Genomic DNA, 24945 nt, shown 5'->3' on the forward strand with positions numbered 1-24945 from the left:
TCTCTTGCCAGGTGACAAACTGTGTTAAAATATCGTGGCTGATGGGGACAGCTGACTGATGCTCCTGGCCCTGTGGGCCACCTGGCCAGCTCTCAGATGGCTGTATCTCACCAGTGGGTCAGCCAGGCCTGAGTTCTGCTGGGCAGGGGGGTCCAGGCCGGCCTCTCTCCATGTGGCCTCGGGGCCTCCCTCTCAGTAAGTAGCCCCAGCAGTTGGGCTGGGCTCCGGGGGGTGCACACAGAAGCTGCAAGGTCCCTGATATCTGGGCTCCAGGACACGCACAGCTTCACGCTGTCACATCCAAGGGGCCAAGTGAGCCACAGGCTGGTCCAGAGCAAGGGGTGGGGAAATAAACTTCACCTCTGAATGGAGTCACATTTCAAAGGGGGAGTGTATGCCCTGGGATGAGAGGACTCTGTGCCATTAAAAACTACCTCACCGGCCTTTCCAGAAAGAGTTCAGACCAGTGGCAGTAACTAGACAGATCATGAGTGTCTGACAGCACTCGGGGGGACTCCCAGCCCCAAACCCCAGGCAGTACAGCTGTCCCTTCTGGTCACCAGCCACCCTAGTTTCTCCTCTGGCTGCCTGGGCCCATCGTTTTTTTGTCTGTTGAAGCTGGTTGGGGTTGGGTTTCTCTCATAGAGTTGAAAAAGGCCCAGAAACACAAACACTGTCTCCTGAGAGTGAGTACTACAACTAGACAATGGAGAGCTGAAAGGGGCCCCTCAGCACTGACGCCCTCCATTGTCATCTACAGGCCTCGTGGCATTTTGTTATGCACACCCAGGGAAAAAAAACTCCCAGTGGACCCCAGCGCCTCAAGCCTACTCCCTGAGCCTCTGGAAATCACAATCCTTCCCCTGAGGTACCCGAGGAACAGGGGCGGGAGACTCTCTCCCCCACCAGGTGGCCAGGGACTAGGGCAGAAGCTGAGGCCGCCACAAGCCTGTGTTCACGGCCTCCTAGTGTCCGCCATGTCCATGGTTCATCCTATGACACAGGTAAGAGTCAAGGAGATCCCAAGACCCAAGTTCTGGAGTTCCAGAAGCCTGTAGGGGTTACCTAGTACAACCCCTCACAGATGGGGTGACTGGGGCTCTGAAAGGGCAAAACAATGATCTGCTATTACACAGACAATTACTGATGGGGCTAAGGCCTACATCCATCCACGTCATCTGTCTCCCCATCCAGGGCTCCCGGAAATAGCTGACTCCCCACAGCATCTCTACCAAGGCCTTGGCCCCAAGGGAGGGAAGCAGAGGTGGGTGGAGGGGTCGGTAGAGGCCCGCATGAACAGAACTGGAACTGCAGCTTCCCCCACCCCCATGTCCTTTCTGCCTGGGTGCCCCCGCCCCAGCAGGCGGTGTGCAGGGGTGGGGGATGGAAAGGTGTGTACCCCCGACCAATGGCAGTCAGGCAGAGGCTGAGAAGCCCGTGAACAGGAAGCCCCCAGCACGTCTGGGCGATCAGATAACTAGAATCACAGGGGGAAATTGAGGAGAAGGAAAATATATTAACATCTACAGCAAGCAGCAGCCAAGAGTGTGCCCGCCCAGCCCAGCCCAGAGCCTCCTCCCCTCTGGAGGGGAGTGGTAACCCAGGTGGCCAGTGGCCCTTGAGGAGCCCCGGGACAGAAGAAGGGAGGAGGAAAGGGTGGGGGGAGTTCAGCTGGTTCTAAAGATGAAGAAGGTTTTTTCTCACGTCTCTAATGTCTGAGGCAGTAAATTAAACTACTTCTCTCATACAAATGGGGAGCCTGGGGTACAGGGAGGGGTACAGCCTTGCCCCAGGCCTCCCTTGACTCTGAATCCAGGGCTTTGCCTCCAGTTCATGCCTCCCCTCACCTCCCAGGGCAGGGTTTTCAGCCCTAGCTAATGCCTGGGTCTTGATCCAGGAGACAGAGCTGAGTATGGGGTGGTGGTTAGTCAGGAGGGCTCAGGGTTGGGCTTCAAGAATTCTGGGACTTTCTCCTGGCTTCCCTCAATTTAGTGCAGATAGTGGGAAGTCAGGATCCTCCGTCTGATTCAATAGGGGCCATCAGCTATCGTGGGCAGGAGCCTGAAAGATCTGGGTTCAGAAATCAGCTCCAATGCTTACCAGCCCCACCCTTCTGAGCCTCACTTCTGTATCTATGAAATGGGGATACTAATCCCGTCTTGAAGGATATAGAAGATTTGATGGGATTGCATTATTCCCATTTTGCGGATGAGACTAGAGTTGAAGCAACTTGTTCAAGGTCACACTGCTAAAAATAAAATAGGACACTAATCAATATTGGAGCCCAAGTGTGTTTGACTACAAAATGCTTTCTGTTTCTACCGAAGCTGGGAGCCAGAAAGAGATCTCTGGCTGAAGGACCCCTTATGCAAATGTTTGCAGGCAACTCATTTAGCTTCTCTGTACGCCGAAAGTTAGATCCAGAGGAGGGTGAATCCCAGCTGGACAGAGGCCACCTGGAATGGTCCTGACCGTGGTGGCCAGAGTGTCTTGGAGTGGGAGAACTAAGGACAGTCTTGGCCCCTGGACGCCTCTGTCTCCAGCCTCTTAAGTGGAGCCCTGTCCCTCACTGGGCCCTTTCTAGACAACCCCACCCAAAGCCCCACTGCCTTTCTGCAGCTTTTATGACTTCCCAGAGCTTTGACTGACCCTGATGCTCTGGGAGAGGAGATGGTGGGGGGTCCCACCCTGTGTTCACAAGGACATTCCCATGACGCTCTGCGGGAGTGTCTGTGCATTTGGTGTTGCATGCTTGGAAGCTGCATGTGCATTCCCGTGTGTGCAAGGAAGCACACGTATGTGCGTGAACTGGATGGGGGCAGTCACGTCTTTGGCCTCATCTCAAAGATGTATATGGTCATTTCACTTGTATCTGCTACTGAATGGTGTGTGCAGGTGTCTCCTGAGTGTGTTGTGACAATCTGTGGGGTGATATGTCCCAGCCCTGTGTGCAGTGAGGACTAGCAGTCACATGCAGAGGGTATCTGTATGGCCAAGAGCCTGCAGTGGGCTCTGTGGGCCCGGATATGTATGTGTACATGGTGTACCTGCAGCCTGGCTGGGGCAGCCTATGGGGGCCACTTGGTGGCAGCTGCAAGGAATGGACAAAGCGTACCAGGTGTTTTAGGGAACTTAAGGCAAGCCCCTTGTCACTAAGTCTGTATTTCCCTTCTACTGATGAGCTAGATTATCCTTGAGATTATGCTTGGGACAGAGGCCCCTGGAGTCCGGGCAAACAGAAGCCATGGAAACCTCAACACCTGACCCAGCAAGTTAGAAATGAGGGGTGTGTGTGTGTGTGCTGTCAGCCAGAAAGGCCAAGGGGTGGGTGCAGAGAGGGATGGGCACTGACCTAACCAGTCCCAGGGAAGTTGCTTCAGAAACACAGCCCTAGCCCCGGGCCTGCTCCACGCAGAGTAGGACGCACTTCTGTAGTCCCAACTAGTTTCTAAAACCCAGTTCTCCGCCGGTAGCCACCCCCCACCCCCGGGAACAGGAGGCAAGGTGTCCAGAAAACTTCCCCGACAGTCACCCCAGAGGCTGGAACGCCTGCCTTCTTGGGCTTCGGGTTTACAGCGTGCTTCACAGGGCAGCGCACTTTCGCTCCTCTTTTCCGCACAAAGCTCGGGATAGCGGATCCCTTTTCCAGAACTAGAAGCAGAAGTCTAGAGAGGTGACCCCTCGAAGGACGTCCTGGGACGCCAACGCAGTCCTCGGGCCCCCAGACGTGTCAAGTAACCGAGCTGCAAGACAAACACCTCGTGATACCAGCCAGGCTCCAGGCTGAGACCGAAGCAGGACTTCCCTGGGAGCCTTGGTTTCCTCCTCTGTCAAACCAGACGGGCTGAGGCTCCTCGCTCGACTGGCTGCGAGCTCTAGAAACCTGCCCTCCCTGGGCCCCCACGCACCGCAGGGGCGCAGGACGCCGGCAGCAGGCGCGTTTATTAAACACCAGCTACGGCTAATAAGTCCCCCCTTTGTAACACATCAGGGTGCGAAGTCCTCTGTGCCGCCGGCGCCGCGGGTCCCTGGCGTCCGCGGGGATCCCGCCCCCGCCCCCCCGCGCGCGGCCGGAGCCACCCGGTGGGGTTTCCGCGCGCTGACGTGGGCGGATCAAAGCGACTGCCCGCGCCTTATAAAGCTGTTCGGGCGGCCTGCGCCGGAGACTGTGCGGCGCGAGGAGAGCTCGGGCGAGCGGGCGAGCGCAGGCCCCGAGAGCCCGGCGCAGCCCTGTGCAGCCTGAGTCCGCGCTGCCAGCAGTCCTCGCGGAACCCGAGCCGGCCGCCGTTCGCGGGGATCCCGGGCGTCCTTCTGCGGCTGCCGCGTGAAGACGGCGCCGTCGCCGCCTGCCCAGCCCGGAGAGCGTTCGGGGCCGCTGGGGGCCGCGCTAGCCATTCCCCGGACCGCCCGGGCAGCGGGGCACTCAGGGCGCGCCCGCCGAGCGCCCCAGGAGGTGAGCCGCGGCCGCCCGCAGCGCGCTGGTTCTCAGCGGGGACGTGCTGGGGCAAGGGCGTCCGAGTCCAAGGGGGACAGCACGACCCCGTAGGGCACAGACTCGCGGGTAAGCACATCAAGTCCTCCTCCACACCTCCCCTCTGCGATTCTCCGAGGAGTCTCCTGGAGGAGCGCAGCCGTGGGGTGCCTAGGGGGCGCGGGCCTTCCCGGTCTGTATGCTGGAGGTTGCTTGAGTCCAAGGGGGACAGCACGACCCCGTAGGGCACAGACTCGCGGGTAAGCACATCAAGTCCTCCTCCACACCTCCCCTCTGCGATTCTCCGAGGAGTCTCCTGGAGGAGCGCAGCCGTGGGGTGCCTAGGGGGCGCGGGCCTTCCCGGTCTGTATGCTGGAGGTTGCTTGTGCCGATTGTGCGGGTCGCTGCCAGCCTTCCCGGCCCGGTTCCCCCGATTCGACCCTCTCCCTCCCACTCGGCCCGAGAATGAGATCATGCCCGAGCCATCCCGGGGGTGGGGGACTTGGATCGTGCGGCTGGGCAAGAGGGTGTGTATGGCGGGGTGGGAGAAGGTGGCCAAAGGCAGAGAACTACTGCAGCTCCTACCAAATTGGGGGGGGGGGATGTGGGGGCGGAAGCTTCGCTTTGAGACTGACTCCCCCAGGCGGCGGGGGAAGGGGAGAACTGGGACTGTTTACGGACCTGAGCTCCAGACTGGGGGTGGGGTGGGGAGGAGGAGAGCCCTGTCCCGGGACGGAGGCACATCTGGAGCCGCCACGAACATCTGGCTGAGTTCGCGCACGAGCCCCACACCTCCCACCTCGTGGGGGTGAGGTGTCTCCGTGACCCTGAGGGTCCTTAGGCTCTCAGGGTCCGGCTCCAGAGGGGTGGCAGGACGTATCTCGGGTCCTCCCACCCCACCCTTCCCTCTTCTAAAATAACCCGTCTCGCGGGTAACCGGGCGCGTCTTTCGAAGCAGAGCAGACAGATTTCGCAAGACTCCCCACTGGGGTCAAAGCCGGGTTGTGGGCCCGGCCTAGCTTCGCGTCGCAGGTAACCTTGAAGCGGTCGCTCGGCGTCACCGGCTAGCAGGGTCGGCTCTGCCAGCTGCGCAGCCCGAGGCTTCAGGCCCGGCCCGCGCCGACGTTGCCCGCGGCGTGGACACTCGGCCCCGAGCGCCGCACCCGCTCCCGGCCCAGTGAGAGCTCATCCCGGTAGGGAAGGCTCCGCGTGGCCCCAGCGGCTCGACTTAGAGGGGCGGCCGCCTTAGCGGCGGCGTTTCCAAGGACTTCCAGAGCCCAAGCCTTATAACCACCTGTTGGAGCGGATTGCGGCTACTGAGCTCACGGTGCACAGCCCGGGAGGCCACTTCTGTCGCCAGCTGCAACGGAGTAGCTTAGGCCTTAACCCCAGCGCGGGGGGTGGGGGGGCAGCTTGTGTCTCCCAAAGACGCTGCGCTTTGACGCTGGCCCGCTACGTGCCAGACCCCAACGGAGTTTCCGCGCTGAGCCTGAAACAAGGGGTCGAGCCGTTCGCGGCTGACCGCGGCAAGTGGATGTCTTATACAACGACCAGCGCGGAGAGGGCACTTACTCTACGCCTCATCTCATCCTCAGACGGGGACACCTGGGCCCAGGAAGAGAAGGGGACTTGCCCAAAGTCCCACCGCGCAGGAGGCAGCTGCGGATCCCACCGCGAACCCCGGCGTAGCGCCCCCTGGCGGGCCGGGGGCTCGGGAAAGCAAGTGCGTCCTGACCCGCCGCGCGCGGTTTGAGGGTGACCCCACAGCCGGCGACGCTGTCCTGGACTCACTTACACGGGACAGGAATAATCCGTTAGGACTCAGAAGGCCAGGCCAGCGATGTCTCCTAGCGACGTGCAGGGCTGGTGGAGTGAGAAGCCCAGGACCACGGGGCCTCTCAGGAAAGACCTGGAGTGTCCGTAGGCCTGAGTCCCCGTTTGCTGTGACCAGGGCGGCCCCTCCTCTCCCTGGGCGAGTAGGGCTGGACACGAATGCCCCGCTATGAATCCGCACTCTCCTCTGTCCGCTTGCAGTTCCTTCCTCCTCCCCACTCTGGAATGCAGGGCGCCCGATGGGGGGCGGGGTAGGGGGTGGAGGGGAGCCCACATTTCGGGACAGGGTGGGGGCGAAAAGAGACAGTGACTGGAGTTTTGATCCTCTCCCCTCCCCCCGTATCCAGCCGATATACTTCTTGTCCGCTGGAGTGTGGCAAACTTTCAGGGCTGTAAGACAAAAGGTTTGGATGCAGGCTGGGTGGGAAGAGGGGGCTCAGTTAACACTGAGAACCCCGCTGAGACCCCTAGCCTAGGACTCAGCACCTCTGTAGTGAGCGGCTCGGTGTTAGGACCCTAGCAGGAGACTGGGAAGGAGGAAAAAGAAACGTAATTCAGGGTTTCATCCCTGCCTTCTGGGTTGTACCGCAAGCTTTCAGAAAACAGTGCTATTTCAGATCTGTGTGTGTGCTTGAGGCATACACGTACACGCACACACTGCACAGGTATTCGTAACAGTGGAAACTCAGGCAGAGAGGTGGGGGCTCAAAGGCTCGCAGGCTCCTGCGAGGCTTAGAAGACTTCGGGAGATGTGCGGTCGAGTCCAGTCCCTTGTATCATACAAGGGGAAACAGCCTGGGGGAGGTTGGAGGGCTTGCCCAAACTCACACAGACAGAGGAGAACGCCCCCGTTCGGCTCAAGCGCCCTCTGTAAGGTGGGCGCCGTCTCCTGCAACTCCCCGAGCCTTTTAGAAAGGAATCCCTTTCTTTGTCTCTGCTCCTCCCCAGGGGAGAGGGGCTGCAGAGTTGTGTTTGTCTCCGGGAGAATGCCAAGTGTTGGTAAATTTGAGAGAAGCCGGGAAGGTAGTTAACGAGGTGAGAATGAAGAGAGGGAAGACCAAAAATGGGGGCGGGGGGTGGTGTGTAGAAGAAAAAGCCCGAGAAGCGGCCCTGCGACCTACGGGAGGGCTGGGTAATGGTTGCTCCGCGGCCCCAGGATGCCCCCTGGCGGCCAGAGGCGGCATCGCGACGGCTCCTTGAGCAGGCTAAGCGTTGGCGGGGCTGTCCCGCCTTGGCTTCGGCCTGGGCACCACCCGACCCTTCAAAGTGGGCGGGGCGGGGGGGGCGCTAGGCGGGGACTTGCAGACTCCCGACCACTGTGCAAAGACCTTTGGCATCTCATTTCTCATCGTCACCTTCACTGATGCCCGGAGCAAGTTTCCATTTCCTGGTCTGACCATCAGCGAACTAACAGGACACCTAGGAGTAGAACACGGGGCATGGACCTGCAGTTCCGCATCTCGGGCCTCAGATTTCTCATTGTGAGATGGGGACAGTAATAGTACCTATCTCACAGGGTTGCTGGGAGGAGCAGATGCGATCATGAACTTCCTTTATAAACGGCGAATTGTGTCTGAATCCCGGTTGGAATCACATCTGTGTCCCTAGTTTACAGAGGAGGTAAACCGAGGCCCAGCTGGGAAGGAGAATTGCCAAGGCCTCCCTACGAACTAGTGGTTAATATTTTGGAGATAACGCGGATCCTGGGCCCGCCATCTGCCCTAGCGCACGCCCGGCCTCGGCCCTGACCCCCTTCCTCCTCCCGTTTCCGTCCCTCGCGAGGTCTGTCTGTGCCCGGCTGCTCCCTCTGCCTCTGTCTCTGACCGGCCCTCTGCCTCTCTGGTCCAGTCCCCCTTTCCCTGCGCACTGGCAGGCTGGATCCCAGCCTGGGGCCGCGCTAGGTGGACACGCCCTCGGCCGCGCTCGGGCGACACCTAATTTGAGCCAGACGCCTGCAGCGTCCCAGGCAGTGCGGGGCGGGAGGCGACGCCCGCCGCGCGCTCGGCCTCCCGGGCCGACCCCTCCTTTGTAATTTGAATAAAACGCCCCCCCCCCCCCGCGGCCCCAGCCCTGCGCGTCGCCTTAACCCGCCGCCTTCGCTCTACCCGACTGCAGGCGGCGTGCGCTCAGGACGAGCGGCGGTGGCAGTGCGCGCTGCGGGACTTCCGTGCAACTCCTCAAGGGTGCGACCCCCGAGCGCGCGTGCCGCGCCACCATGAGGGCGCGGCCGCGGGTCTGCGAGGCGCTCCTCTTCGCCCTGGCGCTCCAGACCGGCGTATGCTACGGCATCAAGTGGCTGTAAGTGGGGACATCGGGTGTGGGACAGGAGGTTGGGGGCAGCGGCTAATGTGGAGGGGCACCCGCTGGGGATCGAGTGAGCATGCCCAGACCCAGGAGCAAAAGTTGGCTTGGGGGTCGTGGACAAGTCACTCTTTTTAAGCCTCCTTTTCCTACTGTGTAAAATACTGTCCTACCTCCCCGAGAGTTGGGAAGCAGGACCCAGACAGGGCATGTGGAACGACAGAACTGCCTGGTCCTGTGCGGCTTAGCATTTCACAAGACCTCAACGGGGACAGATGGAAAAAGACAATGTGGTCCACTGGGCCAATGGACAGGCTCTGTGCTGCTCTGCTCCCTGGCCTGCTCAGTATCATGTTTCCTGTCAGTCTCCTGACCCTAGTAGAAGATCTCAAACAGCCCTGACCCTCTCCACCTGGGTGACCTTGGAGGAAGGGTTGCTCAACCTCTGGGAGCCTCAGTGTCCTCTGTCGAAGGAGGGAAGGAGTCTCTAGCTAACTCTGATCAGATGAGAAGCGGCTCATGAAAGAACTTGGTAAACTGTCAGATGCTGTGCACATGTGATGGGTGTTCCTTTAGACAGAAATTATTAATGGACCGGTAGGTGGGAGATGGAGTCTTTCTTCCATCCAGCAGAAGGGAGTGCCTGCTCTGGACAAGGCTGTGGGCCAGGCCGTGGAGGGAAGAGAGGAGTAAAACCCAGCCCCTTCCTGGAGGAGCTGCCCTCTGGGCTGGAAGAGATAAGCCCAAGCTGTAAATAACTCCAAGTGCCTTAGGAGGGACCAGGGCAGTGGTATGGGCGCCCAGGGGAGGGGAGACTACCCGGTAGGGGGCACATACTTGGGACCCTGGGGTGATCTGTGAGCAGTGGTGCCTTAGGTTGGGCCTGAGGAGTCTCTGGGACTTTGGCGGATGGGCTCAGTGGGGAGGAGGGCACTTTGGGTGAAGGGACTCTATTTTGAGTGGTGGGGAAGCCCAGGACAGGACAGGTCTGGAGTCGGGGTGGAGTGGGGGCCACATAGATAAGAAAGGCAGGGACAGATTATGGGGACTGGGGAGGGGCTATGAGGAAGGTTCGTGGATTAGCTGCAGGACAGGGCAATTGTGGCTGGGCTGCCAGCAAACAGTCCTGAGGTCACTGGCCATCCCCTCCCGGGGGCTGAGTTATTGATTAATTGGTGATTCAGGAGGGGGAACCCCATCTTCTTTCTTGTATTTCTTGTCTGCAAGGAGAAGCTTGGGCTCAGAGGCTCTTCTCAGCTGCTTCTGATTAGTTTTTTGAAATGTCAGCCACCTTCTCCTGCTGGTGCCTGGCACTGTGCCAGCTGGTGGGAACCTCTGATCAGAGCATCCAAGCCCTCCTCACCCTCCACACCATTGTACAGATAAGGGGACTGAGGTCCCCAGCAGGGGGAATGATTTGCCAGAAAGCATAAGGAGCATCAGAGGCCAAGAAAGAGCCTTGCTCCTCCTAGTGGGGGATGCCACTACCATTCCCGTGCCAGTGGGAGAGCTGAGGCTCTGACAAGCCTGTGGCTTGCACGAGCCCCCCTGTGGCACGTGGCCCAGGAGGGCCTGGAATAGATGGCTAGCTAAACCCAGCGTCCATGCTGTCCCCACTGCCTTGCCTGGGCTACTGCAAAGATGAACATTCAGTGTCTGCCTTACAGCAGCTCATGTGCTTGGGGTAGATGGACGTGTCCAGATGTGAAGTGGACTTTGGGCTGTGTGCTAGGAGAGGGAGTGTAGGAGCCCAGAGGAGGGGCGGTTAGAATCTCATCAAAGGGAGGTGGCTTGGGCTGGGCTTCAAAGAGTAGGTAGGATTTCGATGGCTAAGGATGGAATGCAAAGCAGGCATCTCGGCAGGAGCAAGAGCAGGGACGCAAGTAGAGAGGCAGGCCAGTGCATCGTGGGGAAGGAGAGAAGCCAGGAATGGTAGGAGCTCCCTCGTAAATCCCGAGACTCCGTTCCAAAAGCTTTAGTCGCTTAAGTTTGATAATACTCTCATCAGGTCCAAGATATTCTTATCACTAGCGTTTTACAAATGAGGAAACTAAAGAACAGAGAGGTTCAGTTACTTGTCCAAGATCACGCAGCTAGTTAATGGTGACTGTGGGATCAGAACCCAGGCAGATGGGCTCTATTCGCCGAAGCCCCGTGATAGTGGTTAAACTCTTGCTGGACCTGAAGATATAGAGAGAGACTGGAGTGGAGTTTAAGCATAACAAACTGTGTGTGTGTGTGTGTGTGTGTGTGTGGCTTTGTTACATACCAAGCACTGTTCTGAGCACTTTTTTTTTTTAAGATTTTATTTGGGAGAGAGAGTAGAAATGGAGAAGGGGGGAGAAACAGGCTCCCCGCTGAGCAGGGAGCCAGAAGTGGGGCTGGAGCCCAGGACCCTGGGATCATGACCTGAGCCGAAGGCAGAGGCTTGACTGACTGAGCCACCCAGGCGTCCCTGTTCTGAGCACTTTATGTATATTATTTCATTTGAATCTCCCAACCACCATGGGTGGGGGGGGTTCTGCTGTTACCCCATTTGAATAGAACAGGAAATGGAGGGACAAGGGGCCTTTAACTCCCAGTGTGTCACAGTTAGTAGGCAGCAGAAGCAGGATGTGGAATTAGGAGGTCTGACTCTGTGGCTTTGTGGTCACAGGGGAACCATGGAACAGTGGGCCCAGGAGGCTGGGGGCTTACCCAGGAGACTCACCTGTCCCGGGGTTTCCCCGTGGTCCTGCTGCACTGGGCTTTGGAAAGGGACCTGAAGGTGAAAGGGGCAATTGACACCAAAATTGAAACCAGATGGGGCTCAGTGGCCCAGAATGCTCGCCTGTTGGGAATCTGGGTCTCAGCCTGAGCTTTGCCAGTCCATTAGCCATGAGCCATGCCTCGGGAAAATCAGTGGTTTCTGCCTCTCTGAGTCTCAGTTTCCTCATCTCTAAAATGTGAGCAAAAGAGCCGTAGCCTGGAATCTGGGAAGCTTGGGTTCTGGCTTGGCTCTGCCCAATTGGCTATGTACACATCTGGGAAAGCCTTGCCCTTCCTTGGCCTTGGTGTTCCCACTTGTACAATGAGATGGGGACACTGAGGCCCAGCAAGGGCCAGTGACCTGCCTGAGGTTACATATTGAATGAGCGACTGAGCTGGAGCTGAAACCCCAGCCTCAGTCCCCTAGCCACTCCCAGGAGAACCCTCGACTCCCAGATGAAAGAAACCTTGGCTACCAGCATGCATCCTTGGCACGGACCTTGCTTGTGAACTCTGTTCCCTTGTGTCCTTTCTTCCACCTTCTCCCCCATGTCCCCAGCCCCTGATAAACCAAAATGTTTTCAATTAGGGGTCTGCTGCCGCGAGGTAAGCCGGAGGAGATGTCCAGACGGCTAACTCCCCCGCCTCCCGCCCTAATCCTTGATTACCTCCCCAAGGGGGACTTAGTTAGAAACGGTCATTACCACTAATTACCAGATGACCGCATGGCCCTCCTCTGGAGTGGAATCCGCTGCCTCCTGCCTCCAGATCTCCCCGCCTGCGTGCTGCGGCTGGCCGCTCTATGTGCCCCACTCTCCCCCTCCTCGCCCACCAAGGCTCTCCAGGATGCTTCCTGTCTGTCCTCTGCCCTCCTTGGCGGTCTGGGCCTCATCTGGGGGACTTCTCACTGGGGTTTCCTCCTAGTACCTCTTCTCACCTCTGGCTGGGGAGGTGGAGACTGGGTGACTCTAGAGTGGGACAGACCGATACCCAGAGTGGCCCAGGTCCCCAGGCACCAGTAGCACAGAGAACCCCGCCCCACTTTGGAGCCAAAGCACATGGCAGTCAGGAACTGGCTGCACTGAGCTCTCCAAGAAAAGCCTGGGCCTTCACTGTCCATTTCTGGGCTGGAGCAGGAGCCCAGGTTGCTAGGACTCAGAAGGCTGCCTCTCTGCTCCAGTGCCCACTGCGCGCTCCCCGGTGCTGTGCGGGGCATTTTCTCAAATATATCCTTCCCATTGTGAAACAGAAAACTGGCACGGAGGGGAAGGAAGAAAGTTGGGCCAGGATGAAGGACAGAGCAGGCTCAGGACAGGCTGAGTGTCGGCAGCCCCCAGCCCAGCAGAGGGGTACCCAGGAAGGAAATGCCAGGTCTGCGGGAGTATAGCATCGGGAGGAGATGGGGCATCTGGGCTCCGGAGCGCCTCTGTGTCATCCTCTGTACAAAGGGCAGGGGGTAGTCCTCTCCCAGCCTGACCCCTCTGTGAGCATGGGATGGGGCGTGACGCGAGAGGCTCTGTCAGCTGGGGAACGCTGTGCCTTCGTGGGGTAGTGTGTCCACGTGTGTGGGTGGTGGTAGCTGGGTGCAGGTGGGGGGCTGTACCAACCAGGAAACAGGCTGAGGGGATAGCATCTGGCTCTATGTGGTCACAGCTCCCCCAGTCTAGGCTGCAGGAATCCAGACAAGAGGTTCCCTGAGCGGTCCTGGCTTAGACAGGCCTCCGGGGCTCAGAGGGCTGGGGAGGATTGGCTGGCTCAGTGCAGGTCATGAAACCATGCCTAACTTAGCTCTGCATCCAAAGCTACCAGACATTTCCCTGCTCATGGTTTGGAGGGTAGGGACGGGCCAGGGGTAGCAGTGAGGAGAAACAGCCTAAGAAAGCCTTGATCGATCTGAGGCTGGGCCAGGCCAGCCCGACTGCAGACACCAGACCGGGCCCACTTGTCTTGGCTCTGCTTTCTCTACTTTGGAGTTGTAGCATGGGTGGGGCATGTGGTGGAGAGTGAGAGGCAGAGGGAAACTGACTTATTAGGACCTAACGTAGCTCCTGTTACCCCACTCAGCCCCTCTAAGGCCTCTCGGAGTTCCCATTTTGTAGGTGTTGCTCAGAGAGGCTCAGCAATTTGCCCAAGGTGAACAGGACATACAAGGCAGACCTGGAGCTAGAACCCAGGTCTCTGACTCCCTCTGGTCCGGCATTCACCCAGCAATAAGCAGAGGCATTCCCATGTGTGAGTGCGCCAGATGTTTTATATGCATTATCTTATTGAAGTCTTGCCCTGACCTTTTGAAGTGGGAATTGTCATTTTCTTATAACAGATGAGGACCACGAGGCCCAGAGAGGTTGGGTAGCTTACCCATGTCACACAGCTGTGCCCTAAGTTGGGCTCTTTCCTGGGCCAGCCCATGAGCTGGAACATCTGGGTTATAACTGTGGATGGGTTCTGTGTAGCCATTAGACTCAGGGCTCCTTGGGGAAAGGATCTGTGTCGTGTTTGTTACCAAATGAGTTCAGGAGGAGTTGGTGCTTAGTAAATATTTCTTCCACAAGTAGATCAAGTTCATTTGTTCATTTAGCAAGGGGAAAGGTATTCCTGGGCAAGGACAAGGTGGTAGGGTTGTCCCCCTTCAGGGGAGCCGGGAGTCTGGTGTGACCAGATGTTAAGGTCAGGATGCTGGAGAGGGGGCCCAGGTTTGCAGCAGCCCTTGGCTGGTAGGAAAAGACCACCAGTTCAGGGACTGTAGTAACTCCCTCCCTGAGTGTCAAGTGGGTTTGTCAGTCATGGGCAGAGCACATGAGGCGCACTGAGTTACTTCCCCCTGGTAATGCTGAGAGGTTGCTGGCCTAGGAGAGGAGGCCAAGTGACTTGCTCAAGGTCACAAGGGAGAACGACAGACCCCGGAGTCTGCCCCTCCCTGTACTGTTCTTTCGCACGGTACTATCTCCCTAGGCAGGGTCCTGGGAGATCTTGGCCTCAGTAGGTCTCAGCCCTGACCCTAATAGACTGTGGTGCTCACAGCAAGCAGGGAGGGCCCCCCAGCACTATGGCTGCAGATTAGCATCCCCCCACCACCACCCGCCCCCAGCCCCACTTCCTCCCACGTCTCTGCTGGCTTGCTGAGGGCCAGCTGGCTCTGGGGCAGGGGATTAGTCTATGCAGATCCCTTTAAGGCTGTTGGGGTCCCTGTAGCATGCACTTAGAGGAGATGCCTCAGAGGAGAAACGTGCATCCAGGATGGACCCCGGCTCCTGCAGCTTTGCAGTCCCAATACCTAGATCCGGGATCAGGAAAGCTCCTCGATCCTGTAATGTCACCTGGGTTCATAAGTGACCCCCAGGCCAGCCTTTCCCAAAGCCTGGATGAGGTCAGCGTTTCTCAGACAAAGGCCTTTGTGCTAAGCTGCCTCCTGAGTTAAACAAAACCCAGCCTGTTGCTTTGCTGTGGGACTTCTCAGGGCTTTTAAAATGTAAATGTGCATCAGTAACTCTCCAAAGAGGGATAGAGTGTATCAGGTTCCCCAAATGCACTTATGCCTGGATCCCTTTTTTCAGAGTGTCTCACTGGAACCCATTCTGGGAAATAGAGTTTGCAGGTACAGACTCCGAAGCCCAGAAGAGGACAGTAATTTATCTAGGGGCACACAGCAAGTTCATGGCTATGTGTAATCTATCACAAAATTGAGTGGCTCCTTAATCCTTTAATAAATTCCTTTCATGTTGTGGGATTTTACAGCCTCATAAATGACTTTAATAATTAAACAGAGGGATGTATGGTAAGCTCCTAGCTCCTCCTGTGCATCTAGTAAGTGCTCAGTTAACGGTAAGGATTATGGTGGGACTGTAATCATTTAGCACGCAGCATGGGGGCCCAGCACATACAGGGACTTGGCAGGGACTGAATGTTGAACAAGGAGTCGTAATTCACAGGAATTAAACAAGGAAGCGGGTGTGAGTGCTCTGTGACCCATAAAACGGTTTATTGTTAGGATAATGATAGCAAAGCCTAGGTAGGGAGGAGGTCATGATCCTGCATTATGAATGAAGGCCTGACACAGAGAGGGATGATGATGTGCCCAAGGTCACAGGGAGGGGGAGGGGGAGGGTCTTTGTGTCTTGGTTTCCCAGCTCGTTCTAGCAAAGGCCCCCAACCGCATTGAGGGAAGGCTGGGACCATAGGGCAGGCGGCCGGTCATGACTCTCTCTTCCTGTGGGTTGTTGTCCTTCGGCGGCATGCAGGGCACTGTCCAAGACCCCGGCGGCCCTGGCGTTGAACCAGACGCAGCACTGCAAGCAGCTGGAGGGGCTGGTGTCTGCACAGGTGCAGCTCTGCCGCAGCAACCTGGAGCTCATGCACACCGTCGTGCACGCCGCCCGCGAGGTCATGAAGGCCTGCCGCAGGGCATTCGCCGACATGCGCTGGAACTGCTCCTCCATCGAGCTTGCCCCCAACTACCTGCTTGACCTGGAGAGAGGTAGGGAGCCAGCACGGGCTGCCGGGGCTTGTGGCATGCGTGCAGGTGGGGATGGATGATTTCGGGCATACAGTTATGTGTCTGGGTAGGTGGGTGAACTCCTGGGTGGATGGATGGATGTTGATTTCTCTGCGGTGGGTGGATGGGTGCCTTGGTTGGGGGGGTGGATGGGGGCGTGGAGAAGAATATAGGTGTGGATGGATGGGTGGCTGAATTTAATCACAGATATGGGTATCCAGGCATGAATTAATGAATAAAGGAATACACAGGGAGTGGATATAACAGTGTAGGGCTAGTACAAATGCTTGTGTACCCGAATGCGCAAAGAAAGGGTGGATGTGGCCCAGGAGGACAGGACAGCCCACCCTCAGGCAGACAGGTGTGCATGGGTCCTTCTAGACAGAGGTGACTGCCAATGCTGTGAAATGCACAATGAGAGGTAGGGGCTCCACTTTCCAGAGCAGGTGCCTTCTGGGGTAGATTTTGGAGGGGGAGGGTGTTGATGGGCAGAAGGGCCCCAGAGGATCTAATCTCTCCCCCACAAGGTAACAGTTAAGGTTTGTGGAGCACTTGACAAAGCTTCCTTCCTTCCCAAAGATCTGAACTCTAGAGCAAGCCTGTGAGGTGGGTGTTATCATTCCCACTTTACAGTTAGGCAAACTGAGGCTTGAGAAGGGGAGGTGACTTGTATGAACCTAAGGGGAGAACACCCTCCAGCAGAGACACGTTGGGCTCCATCCGGATTGGTTTCCCAAGGCTGCTGTGACCAAGTCCCACGAACAGGAATTCTAACACCAAAGCTGTATGGTGCAGGGTTCTGGAGGCTGGAAGTCTGAAATCAAGGAGCTGGCAGGCCTGTGCTCCCCGCCGATGACCTGGGGAGGATCCTTCCTTGCCCCTTCTGAACTTTTGGTGGTTGCCAGCAGCCTCGGTTTTCCTTAGCTTGTCGAAGCTTTGCCTTGATCCCTGCTTCTGTTGTGTGGGGTTCCCCCCGCCATGGGTCTCTGTATCCATGATTCCTCCTTCCCATAAGGAAGTAGTCATTGAAGTTGGGCCCACCCTGTCCAGGACGACCACATCTTAGTTCCATGACACCTGCCAAGACTGGTTCTAAATGAGGTCATGTTCACAGGTACCAGGGGTCAGAACTTGGCCTTCTCTTTTTGGGGAACACATTTCAACCTCTTTGCACACTCATCTGCCCTTTGAGGCATGAGTCCTTTGAGGAGTAGCCCCTAATGGTGAGTGCAGGGAAACGGGGGAAGATCCAGAATCGTGAATGTGTGGAAGCAAGGGTGCCCATTGGTGTGTGGGCTTTGCGGGCCTGTGGGGGGCATTTGCGAGCAAGTGTCCAAGTCAGCTGATGTATGTGTGGGAGAATGGGCAAGTGACAGGTTCATGTTCCTAGTGTCGTCCACCTGGTTGTAGCCCCTGTCCCCTGCCAGCCCCACCAAGGCAGGCAGGGGCTCAGGACGGGGCCCTCAGGCCTGGGTGGGGTCCTGTCCCCTGGGTCACCAGCCCCGGCTGACCCAGCACCTCCCCCCAGGGACGCGGGAGTCAGCCTTCGTGTATGCGCTGTCGGCGGCCGCCATCAGCCACGCCATCGCCCGGGCCTGCACCTCCGGCGACCTGCCCGGCTGCTCCTGCGGCCCCGTCCCAGGTGAGCCACCCGGGCCCGGGAACCGCTGGGGAGGATGTGCGGACAACCTCAGCTACGGGCTCCTCATGGGGGCCAAGTTTTCCGATGCTCCTATGAAGGTGAAAAAAACAGGATCCCAAGCCAATAAACTGATGCGTCTACACAACAGTGAAGTGGGGAGACAGGTAACCACCCACCCCACCTACCCCAGATGGTTGTGCTTGTGCCAGTCGGCAAGGAGAGGGCCACCAGTGCGCCCTGATGGCGGGGGTGGCGGGAGGGGGGGATGGGCCCCAATCCACCCACACCAGTGTGCTCCCATCCTCCTCCCCACCCTGTCCCGCTCTCCCCTTTCTAGATGCTTGGGACCTGCTTGTCAGGCTCCTCCTCCTCTAGGGGGTCCACCAGGATTTGAATTGAAAATGTTGGGTGGAGCAGAAGGAGCACTGAGCTGGGAGTCCAGAGCTGCAAGTTCCCACCTTGGCTCTGGCACTAAACTAGCTGGGGGACGTTGGGCAAGTCACTTCCTATCTGGCCTCAGTTCTTCCCATCTGTAAAACGGACGGGCTTGCTGCTCTCTAGTCCCCCTTGGCCGTGTTCTGGGGACTCCCGCCCAACTCCAGAGCGCAGTGGGCCCCCAACATGTGTTACTCTCAGTATCTCCTTGATTCCTCACCTCATTCCACAGAAGGTTGGGGTGAATGTGTAAGTAAATGAATGGACCTTCTTATTTTTAGAAAATTAAGAAAAAGAAATCCTTCATACCAATGTGAGCACCAGGCCTTGTGGTGGCTGTCCTGTAGTCCGCAAACCCCACCCCCCAGTGAGGAGGCCCTGCCGTCCCCCTTACCAGCGGGGGCCCAAGGAGGCACTTCAGGTGCATGTGGATCCCCTGGTTGCCTGCGGCCTCAGCAGACCCATCGTACAGAGGCAGCAAGGGAGGCAGAGAGAGCCTAGGTGGCTTAGCCAAGGACGCAGGGTGCGATGGAGCCCAGGTCTATGGGACTCCAAGCCCAGAGGTTTCCACGTCCTCCCCTCACTCTCTCACTGGTCTCTTTCCTGGAAAGATTCTAGGATGTCCAAGCCATATCTGGAAAGTTGGGGAAACTTAGGCCATGAGACACTAGTGGAGACTGTAGCAGGGTCTGTTCAGGGACTCAGGACCTTGCCTCCCAACCCTGCCGCCTGCCCCCATCCTTGGGAATCCCGCCCCCAGCCCAAGAGCCCAGCCTCACTCCTACCCACGGCCAGGCCTGAGCCTCATGCTGCTGGGGGCACAGCCATCCCCACACCATGCAGTCCAGACGGGCTCCTTAGCCTCACTGGGGCTATTCCTGGGGCCCTGGTGCCAAGGAGCTGGCCTCCCTGGGGCCATCAGTTCCCTCTCCAGTGGCCACAGGGCTCATGAGAGTTAAACGAAATAGCAAACAGGGGCCCATGGAGGGTGTCAGGAGGCTCAGGGCCCTTCCCACCCGCGTGAGCTGGGGAGCTAAACGTAGTTACCTGTCGTCGATGATTCAAGAGTACCTGATGCCCTTGAGAGGCTGAATGTGCCCTTCAAGCAGGGTCATCTCATTCCTGTGCTCCTCGCAGGCTTTGCTGAGCCAATTCTGATTCTAGACCCAGTGGACTCCCTCATTCCCCACTTCCTGGCACCGGTGAAGGAGAGGAGCCCTGGGACCTTACCAGCTCCTGCACTAACTAACCGAACGATTTGGGGCAAGTCTCTGCCCTCTCTATGCCCCAGTTTCCCCATCTTTCTAATGCAGGGGTAGACCCAGGGGATACGGGTCGTAAGCCTTGTAGCTCTACAGAAGGGAGGCAGGAGGGCTGGCCTGGGCAGAGGGATCCCAGTCCTGTGTGCAGAGAAGCAAGGGTTAAGATGCAAAACTAAACAGCCTGCAAAAGACATCTGTCTTAACTCATGCCCCTCAGGTACACTTGGGGAAACTGAGGCCCGAGGAAGATGATGGGTATAGAGTCATTTCAGAAGCCGGGGCTAGAGTCTCCCTAAGCCCCAGAGCCCAGGCCTCCCAGCTCCACCACAGTCATTAGACTGATTTTCAGACCGGGGTTAATTTGACTTTTTTGAGTTTGCAAAACCGTTTCATTCACATCCTCTCGTGGAATCCCTGCGGCAGTTCTGCGGATAGCAGTTTCGAGCCTGCCCTGCACAGAGTAGGGCGGAGCTGCTGATCGGTGGAGGGGCTTGCTGGGGGTCACCCAGTGGTGGAGGGGAAGGGCCAGCCAGGCGAGGGAATGCGCCCCCATGACTTCCTGCCTCTCCACCCCCCACAATCATCATTCCTCCCCTTCTCTTTTTCCCCTTTCTCCCAGCAAACATTCAGTGAGCTCTAGTTTTGTGCAAGAGAAAAGCATGGAATTATTGAAAGCCATGGCTTTTGGAATTGCCCTCAGACCCGAGTTCAGATCCCAGCTCCAGGATTTTCTAACTGTGCAACCTTGAGCTTGAGACTTGGCCTCTCAGAGCCCTTGCTTCCCCATTTGAAAATGGGGGAAAGAAAGGCTACCTCCCGTGAAGGACTGTTAATGATGACGAAGCTATATTAAGTGCTTGGGTACTTGGAATCAGTTATCACTACAAATACCACTCCTTCCTTTCCTGTCCTTCCTAGCCACTGCCTAAGCTGGAGAAGGAGCTTAGAACCTATAACACTCCCCAGCTTCAGAGCCAAAAGCTCTCTTTCTTGAGGCCCAGAGTAGGCAACGACTCCCTGAGAGCACCCAGCATGTGGGGAATAGGGGGTAGGCAGCAGGGTCCCCGAGCAGGCCAGGGAGGGGACCCTGGCCGCCCAGCCCGACGCCGTCCCCTGTCTGCAGGCTCTGCGCGCCTCTCTGGAAATGAAGTGTAAGTGCCACGGGGTGTCTGGCTCCTGCTCTATCCGCACCTGCTGGAAGGGGCTGCAGGAGCTCCGGGATGTGGCCGCTGACCTCAAGACCCGCTACCTGTCGGCCACCAAGGTCGTGCACCGACCCATGGGCACCCGCAAGCACCTGGTGCCCAAGGACCTGGATATCAGGCCCGTGAAGGACTCGGAGCTTGTCTATCTGCAGAGCTCACCTGACTTCTGCATGAAGAACGAGAAGGTGGGCTCCCATGGAACGCAAGACAGGTAAGGGCCCGCTGCCACCTCGGCGGGAAGGGGTCAGCTCTGCCGACAGGCCCTGCCTGCCCCAGCTCAAGGCCAGCACAGAGTCTCACTTCAGCTGACATCTGGGGGATAGAGCCCCTGCCTGGTTGAGGGAGGTGGCCCCAGAAGTGCTGAGCAGAGGTGCCACGGTCTGAGGTACCCCCCTCCCCCAGCAGAGCTCCTGGGAGGGGCCGTTGTGTACCTTGCCCGGACATCCTGGATAGAGAAGGACCTGAGGCACAAGGGGGCAGCAGCCAGCCCACAGGCACGCAGGAGTTCTGTACAGATCTGAACACAGAACCTGGGCAGCAGGAGGAGGAGGTCTGGCTTGTGGGCAGACCATGCTCCCGTGTCCCCTGATAGGCACGCACCCACCTCCTGGGCCTCAGCTCTCTCTGCCCTTGGGCCCCAGCCTAAGAGCAGGGCTGAGGTCCCCACAGCTGGCCCCATCACCCCTGCTGAAGCCGGCTCAGGACAGGGGAAAGAAAGAACCAGCAGGGGTGACCTGTTGTGTGCTGGGCATGGCTGATGAGGAATCAGGGCAGCCATGTTTCCCGGGGATGGTTCTGGAGGGACGTTAGTCCCGAACGTTCTCCTAAGAACAGTCCTGCCATCAAATACGATCGGGAAATTCTCTCTGGCGATCTGCAAAGCACGAGGACATTTGAAAGGCTCGGAGGAATCCCACAGTAAAGGATCTGCCTAAGCCAACGTTTCCCAGAGGTGTTTGGCTGTGGAACTCTTTTATTAGGGAGCCCCTAATAGCATTCCACAAAACTAGTGTTCTGCGGGGTTAAAAGAATATTGAACCAGAGCGAGGGTGTCTGAGAACGTGTCTGGCACATAGTTGGTGCCCGGCCAGCATTTGCTTCCTCCGCAGCCCATGTTCCTGTCTCCAGGAGAGGGGGCCTGACGTGGGGGGGGGGGGGCTCCATCCTCACAGGCCAGGGCAGCAGGCTCTGCGAGGAGGCCCTGGCTCCCATCTGGAGGCCAGATTGAGGGGGGTCAGGCGGAGTGAAGATGGAACCAGGTCAGGCCAGGGAGACGGAAGGAGCGCAAGTCTGGTCTGAGGCAGCCAGGCTGGGTGTAATGAGGAGGGGGTGGGGGCAGAAGGATTCTAGAACCCAGAGAGGTTGGGGAGGGCCTGGAGCCCACAGAGGGTCTCCCTGGGTCCATGGTGGGGATGTGTGTGCGTGTGCGGTGTGTGAGGAAAGGATCGTTCCCACCCTGGCGCTGCAGTATGCTTGCTGCGGGACCTTGAGCACATCCCTTCACTTCTCTGAGGCTCGGCCTCATCTTCTGTGCAGTGTGGAGGGGCGGCCGGCAGGCACCAGCTACACTTCCGAGGGCCATGTTAGTGCCATGGGAAGGGCTCATTAATGGTGCTCTCCCTTCCCCATCCCCCAGGCTGCCAGGCCTCTGCTGTCCCAGGGGCCCCCACTCTGCTTGCCCCCAAACCACTGACGAGGGCACCCCATCCACCCCATCCCACAGCACCGGCTGCCTCCCTTGCTTTCTCTGAATGCCTTCCCCGACTTGGCCACCAGATTTCCTGCCAGGCTCAGTTCTCGGCCATTCCTCTGAAGATGGCATTCTGCAGACATCTCTATGGGTCAGCTTTTTCTGCAGTTAACAACTGTAAAGTCTCAGTAGCTTACAACTACAGACACTTTCCCATCTATTTATTACGTGAGGCTCTGGCAGGCATAGAGAGGCGGGAGAGATAAGTGGTTGGATTGTGACAGAGGAAAGCCCAAGGAGGAGGGGAGTCCTGAGGTGCCCTGAGCCAGCCTGGACATCAAGGAAAGCTTCCTGGAGGAGGGGGGAACATGAACTCTGCTAGGTGAGGGGATTCGGGAGTACAAGGGATTGGAGGTAAATGAGCTTCGTTAACTGTAAGGAGCGTGTGCATGAGTGGCTGCTCTCTAGAGGCTGGCCCCCTAGCACCGCACCCCCCTCACATCTAGCTTGGTGAAGGGAAGCCTCAGCAGCAGTCAGCATTCCAGTACCCTGGCCCTCTAGTCATGTTCCTTTCAGCAGCCCCTGCACTGATGAAAGCTGCCCTAGGCTCCTGGATCTTGCTCTGAGTCCCACTCTCCCCAGCTCCCTGTCTTGGGCCCTACTACAGACCTTGTCTGGTTCTGGGGTTGGAGGGCAGGTTCCAAACATGGCATGTCAGGGATCTAGAAATAAAAATGAAACTCTTTCCTCTTCCTTCCACCCTTTCCTGGAGAAATTGTCCGGAGACCTCCAAGATCCGGCTGAGAGGCATGAATGGTGTTGAGTGACTAAGCAGAGTCAGCTTTGTTATGTGGCTTGCCTTGAGTCACATAGCGAGTAAGTGGCAGTGCTGGGATTTGAACCCAGGTCTGTCTGCCTCCGGGGCATGTGTTCTTCCTGCTGTTCCTTTCTGCCCAGAACTGCTGGCAGCCCCTACCTGCAGGCCACTGTCACCTCCTGACTCTCCTTCCCTGTGCCCCCTCCTTCCCACCCCATGGCCTCCTCCCAGCCCAGATCTTGGCCTCTCTTTCTCCAGCCTCCGCACTTCCAGCCCTAATCCTTCCATTTGTTCTTGCCTCTTAGATTAGGTCAGGTCCTTTCCCTTTGCCCAAGCTGTTTGTTTTCTTTGCCCCCTCAAACTCTTACCCTCTTCTCCATCTTAGATTGCTGTGTGCCTTACATGACATGGCCCATATGACCCTCCTCCAGGAAGTCCTCCCGAGCTCTCCCAGACCCCATGCTCACACCGTGTAACTCTGGGCAAGCACTGCTTGCCCACAGACTCCTCTGCCCTTAGCTGAGTCCATTACCATCTGTACAATGGACATAATTCCACTGACCCAAGGATCCTGGAAGGTAAAATACTGGAGGGAAGCACCTAGCACAGAGGGGCCAATGGTTGATAGAGGCTCGCTCTCAGCAAACAGCCTGCCACCTAGTCACTCTGCCTTGCATCTATGTCTTATCAAGAATTATCTTGGGATTGTCCATGTAAACACGATCTTTACATTTGTTGCAATATAATTCAAGATCAGATACGAAGACAGGATCGTTAGAGCAGTTTGAGGCTCCTTGCAGTATTTAGAAGTAGAAGGATCAGAAAACAAAGACACCTCCAAAAAAACAAAACAGTCTCGTCATTCTGATGCGTGCCTATTAGAAATCTAGGGGAAAATGAGAAGTACCCTCTGGGGAAGGGATTAGTTATGATTCCCCTGGGGACCAAGACACCTTCCAAGCGGAGCAGAAGTTAGCGGGAGGCTGGGGTCTGTGGCACTCTGACCACCCCGTGCTCTTCCCCGACCCCGCCCCAGGCAGTGCAACAAGACATCCCACGGCAGTGACAGCTGTGACCTCATGTGCTGCGGCCGCGGCTACAACCCTTACACGGACCGCGTCGTTGAGCGCTGCCACTGCAAGTACCACTGGTGCTGCTACGTCACGTGCCGTCGCTGTGAGCGCACGGTGGAGCGCTATGTCTGCAAGTGAAGCCCCACCTGCACCCCAGGGACCCGCGGAGCCCACCCCCATCCCCCACCCCGCACACCAGGCGTCTTGGACACACCCTGCGGAGGGCTGTTTGGGGATCCGGGATGCCAGGCATGGGAGGTGGCTTGGGCTTTGCCTCCACTTGGACAGCGCCGGGGACAGAAGGCCTGGCCACCCTGGAAGGAGGGCCAGCACATCAAAGGAAACCGACTAGATTAAAAATAACTGGCAGCCGGAGCCGGGGAGTGCCTGCGTGCCGCCTTCCAGGCCACTTCGAGAAGCCAGGGCCATGGGCTTGGCAGGACTGGGAAGGACTTGACCTTTCACAGCAAGAGACACCAAGCTCCTGGGAAGGGGGTGGTGGGGTGGGGTGTGCCTGTCCTCCTCAGAATGTTCTGCAGACCCTGCCCTTGAGAACCCCCCACTGGCTGCCCTCAGGGTCTGAGCCTGCTGGGCCCACCACACGGAACCACTAGCTTGGGTTGTCAATGTTTTGTTTTGTTTTGTTTTGTTTCTTCCTCTGGGATGTGGGAGCTACAGAAATATTTATAAAAACATAGCTTTTTCTTTGGGGTGGCTCGCCTCAATTCCTCTTTATATATTTTATATATATAAATAAATATATATAATGATCTCTATTTTAAACAAGCTTTTTAAGTAGCTGTATGAAATACGTGGGGAGAGAACCCCAGCCCACCCCTGCAGTGGCCTCCTCAAGTGAACTTGGAAGGTGCAGGAGCCCGGGCGGGGTGACCTCTCGGGTTTCTAGGCAAGGCGGCTTCCGATTGATGTCCCTAGCCCCCCAGCTCCAGCCCTGATCTCCCCGTAAGATCTCTGG

The 24945-nt window shown here is 57.5% G+C and overlaps 1 protein-coding gene across 3 annotated transcripts; it reads left to right on the forward strand.

Moving 5' to 3' along the window:
* The first annotated feature begins 4165 nt into the window (after positions 1-4165).
* WNT11 (Wnt family member 11) lies at positions 4166-24720 on the forward strand. 3 transcript variants are annotated; one of them, XM_059188579.1, is made up of 6 exons: positions 4166-4453; positions 8420-8602; positions 15592-15827; positions 17374-17651; positions 20308-20600; positions 23933-24720. In XM_059188579.1, exons 2-6 carry the CDS (start codon positions 8520-8522, stop codon positions 24105-24107), a joined length of 1065 nt encoding a protein of 354 aa, XP_059044562.1. In that variant the 5' UTR covers positions 4166-4453; positions 8420-8519; the 3' UTR covers positions 24108-24720. The 3 variants fall into 3 exon arrangements, with proteins under 3 accessions (XP_059044562.1, XP_059044551.1, XP_059044571.1); XM_059188568.1 differs by lacking the exon at positions 4166-4453 and adding an exon at positions 4461-4561; XM_059188588.1 differs by lacking the exon at positions 4166-4453 and adding an exon at positions 4693-4731.
* The last annotated feature ends 225 nt before the right edge of the window (positions 24721-24945 follow it).

This window comes from Mustela lutreola, chromosome 1 (assembly GCF_030435805.1).
Source record: "Mustela lutreola isolate mMusLut2 chromosome 1, mMusLut2.pri, whole genome shotgun sequence".
NCBI classification, from domain to species: domain Eukaryota; kingdom Metazoa; phylum Chordata; class Mammalia; order Carnivora; family Mustelidae; genus Mustela; species Mustela lutreola.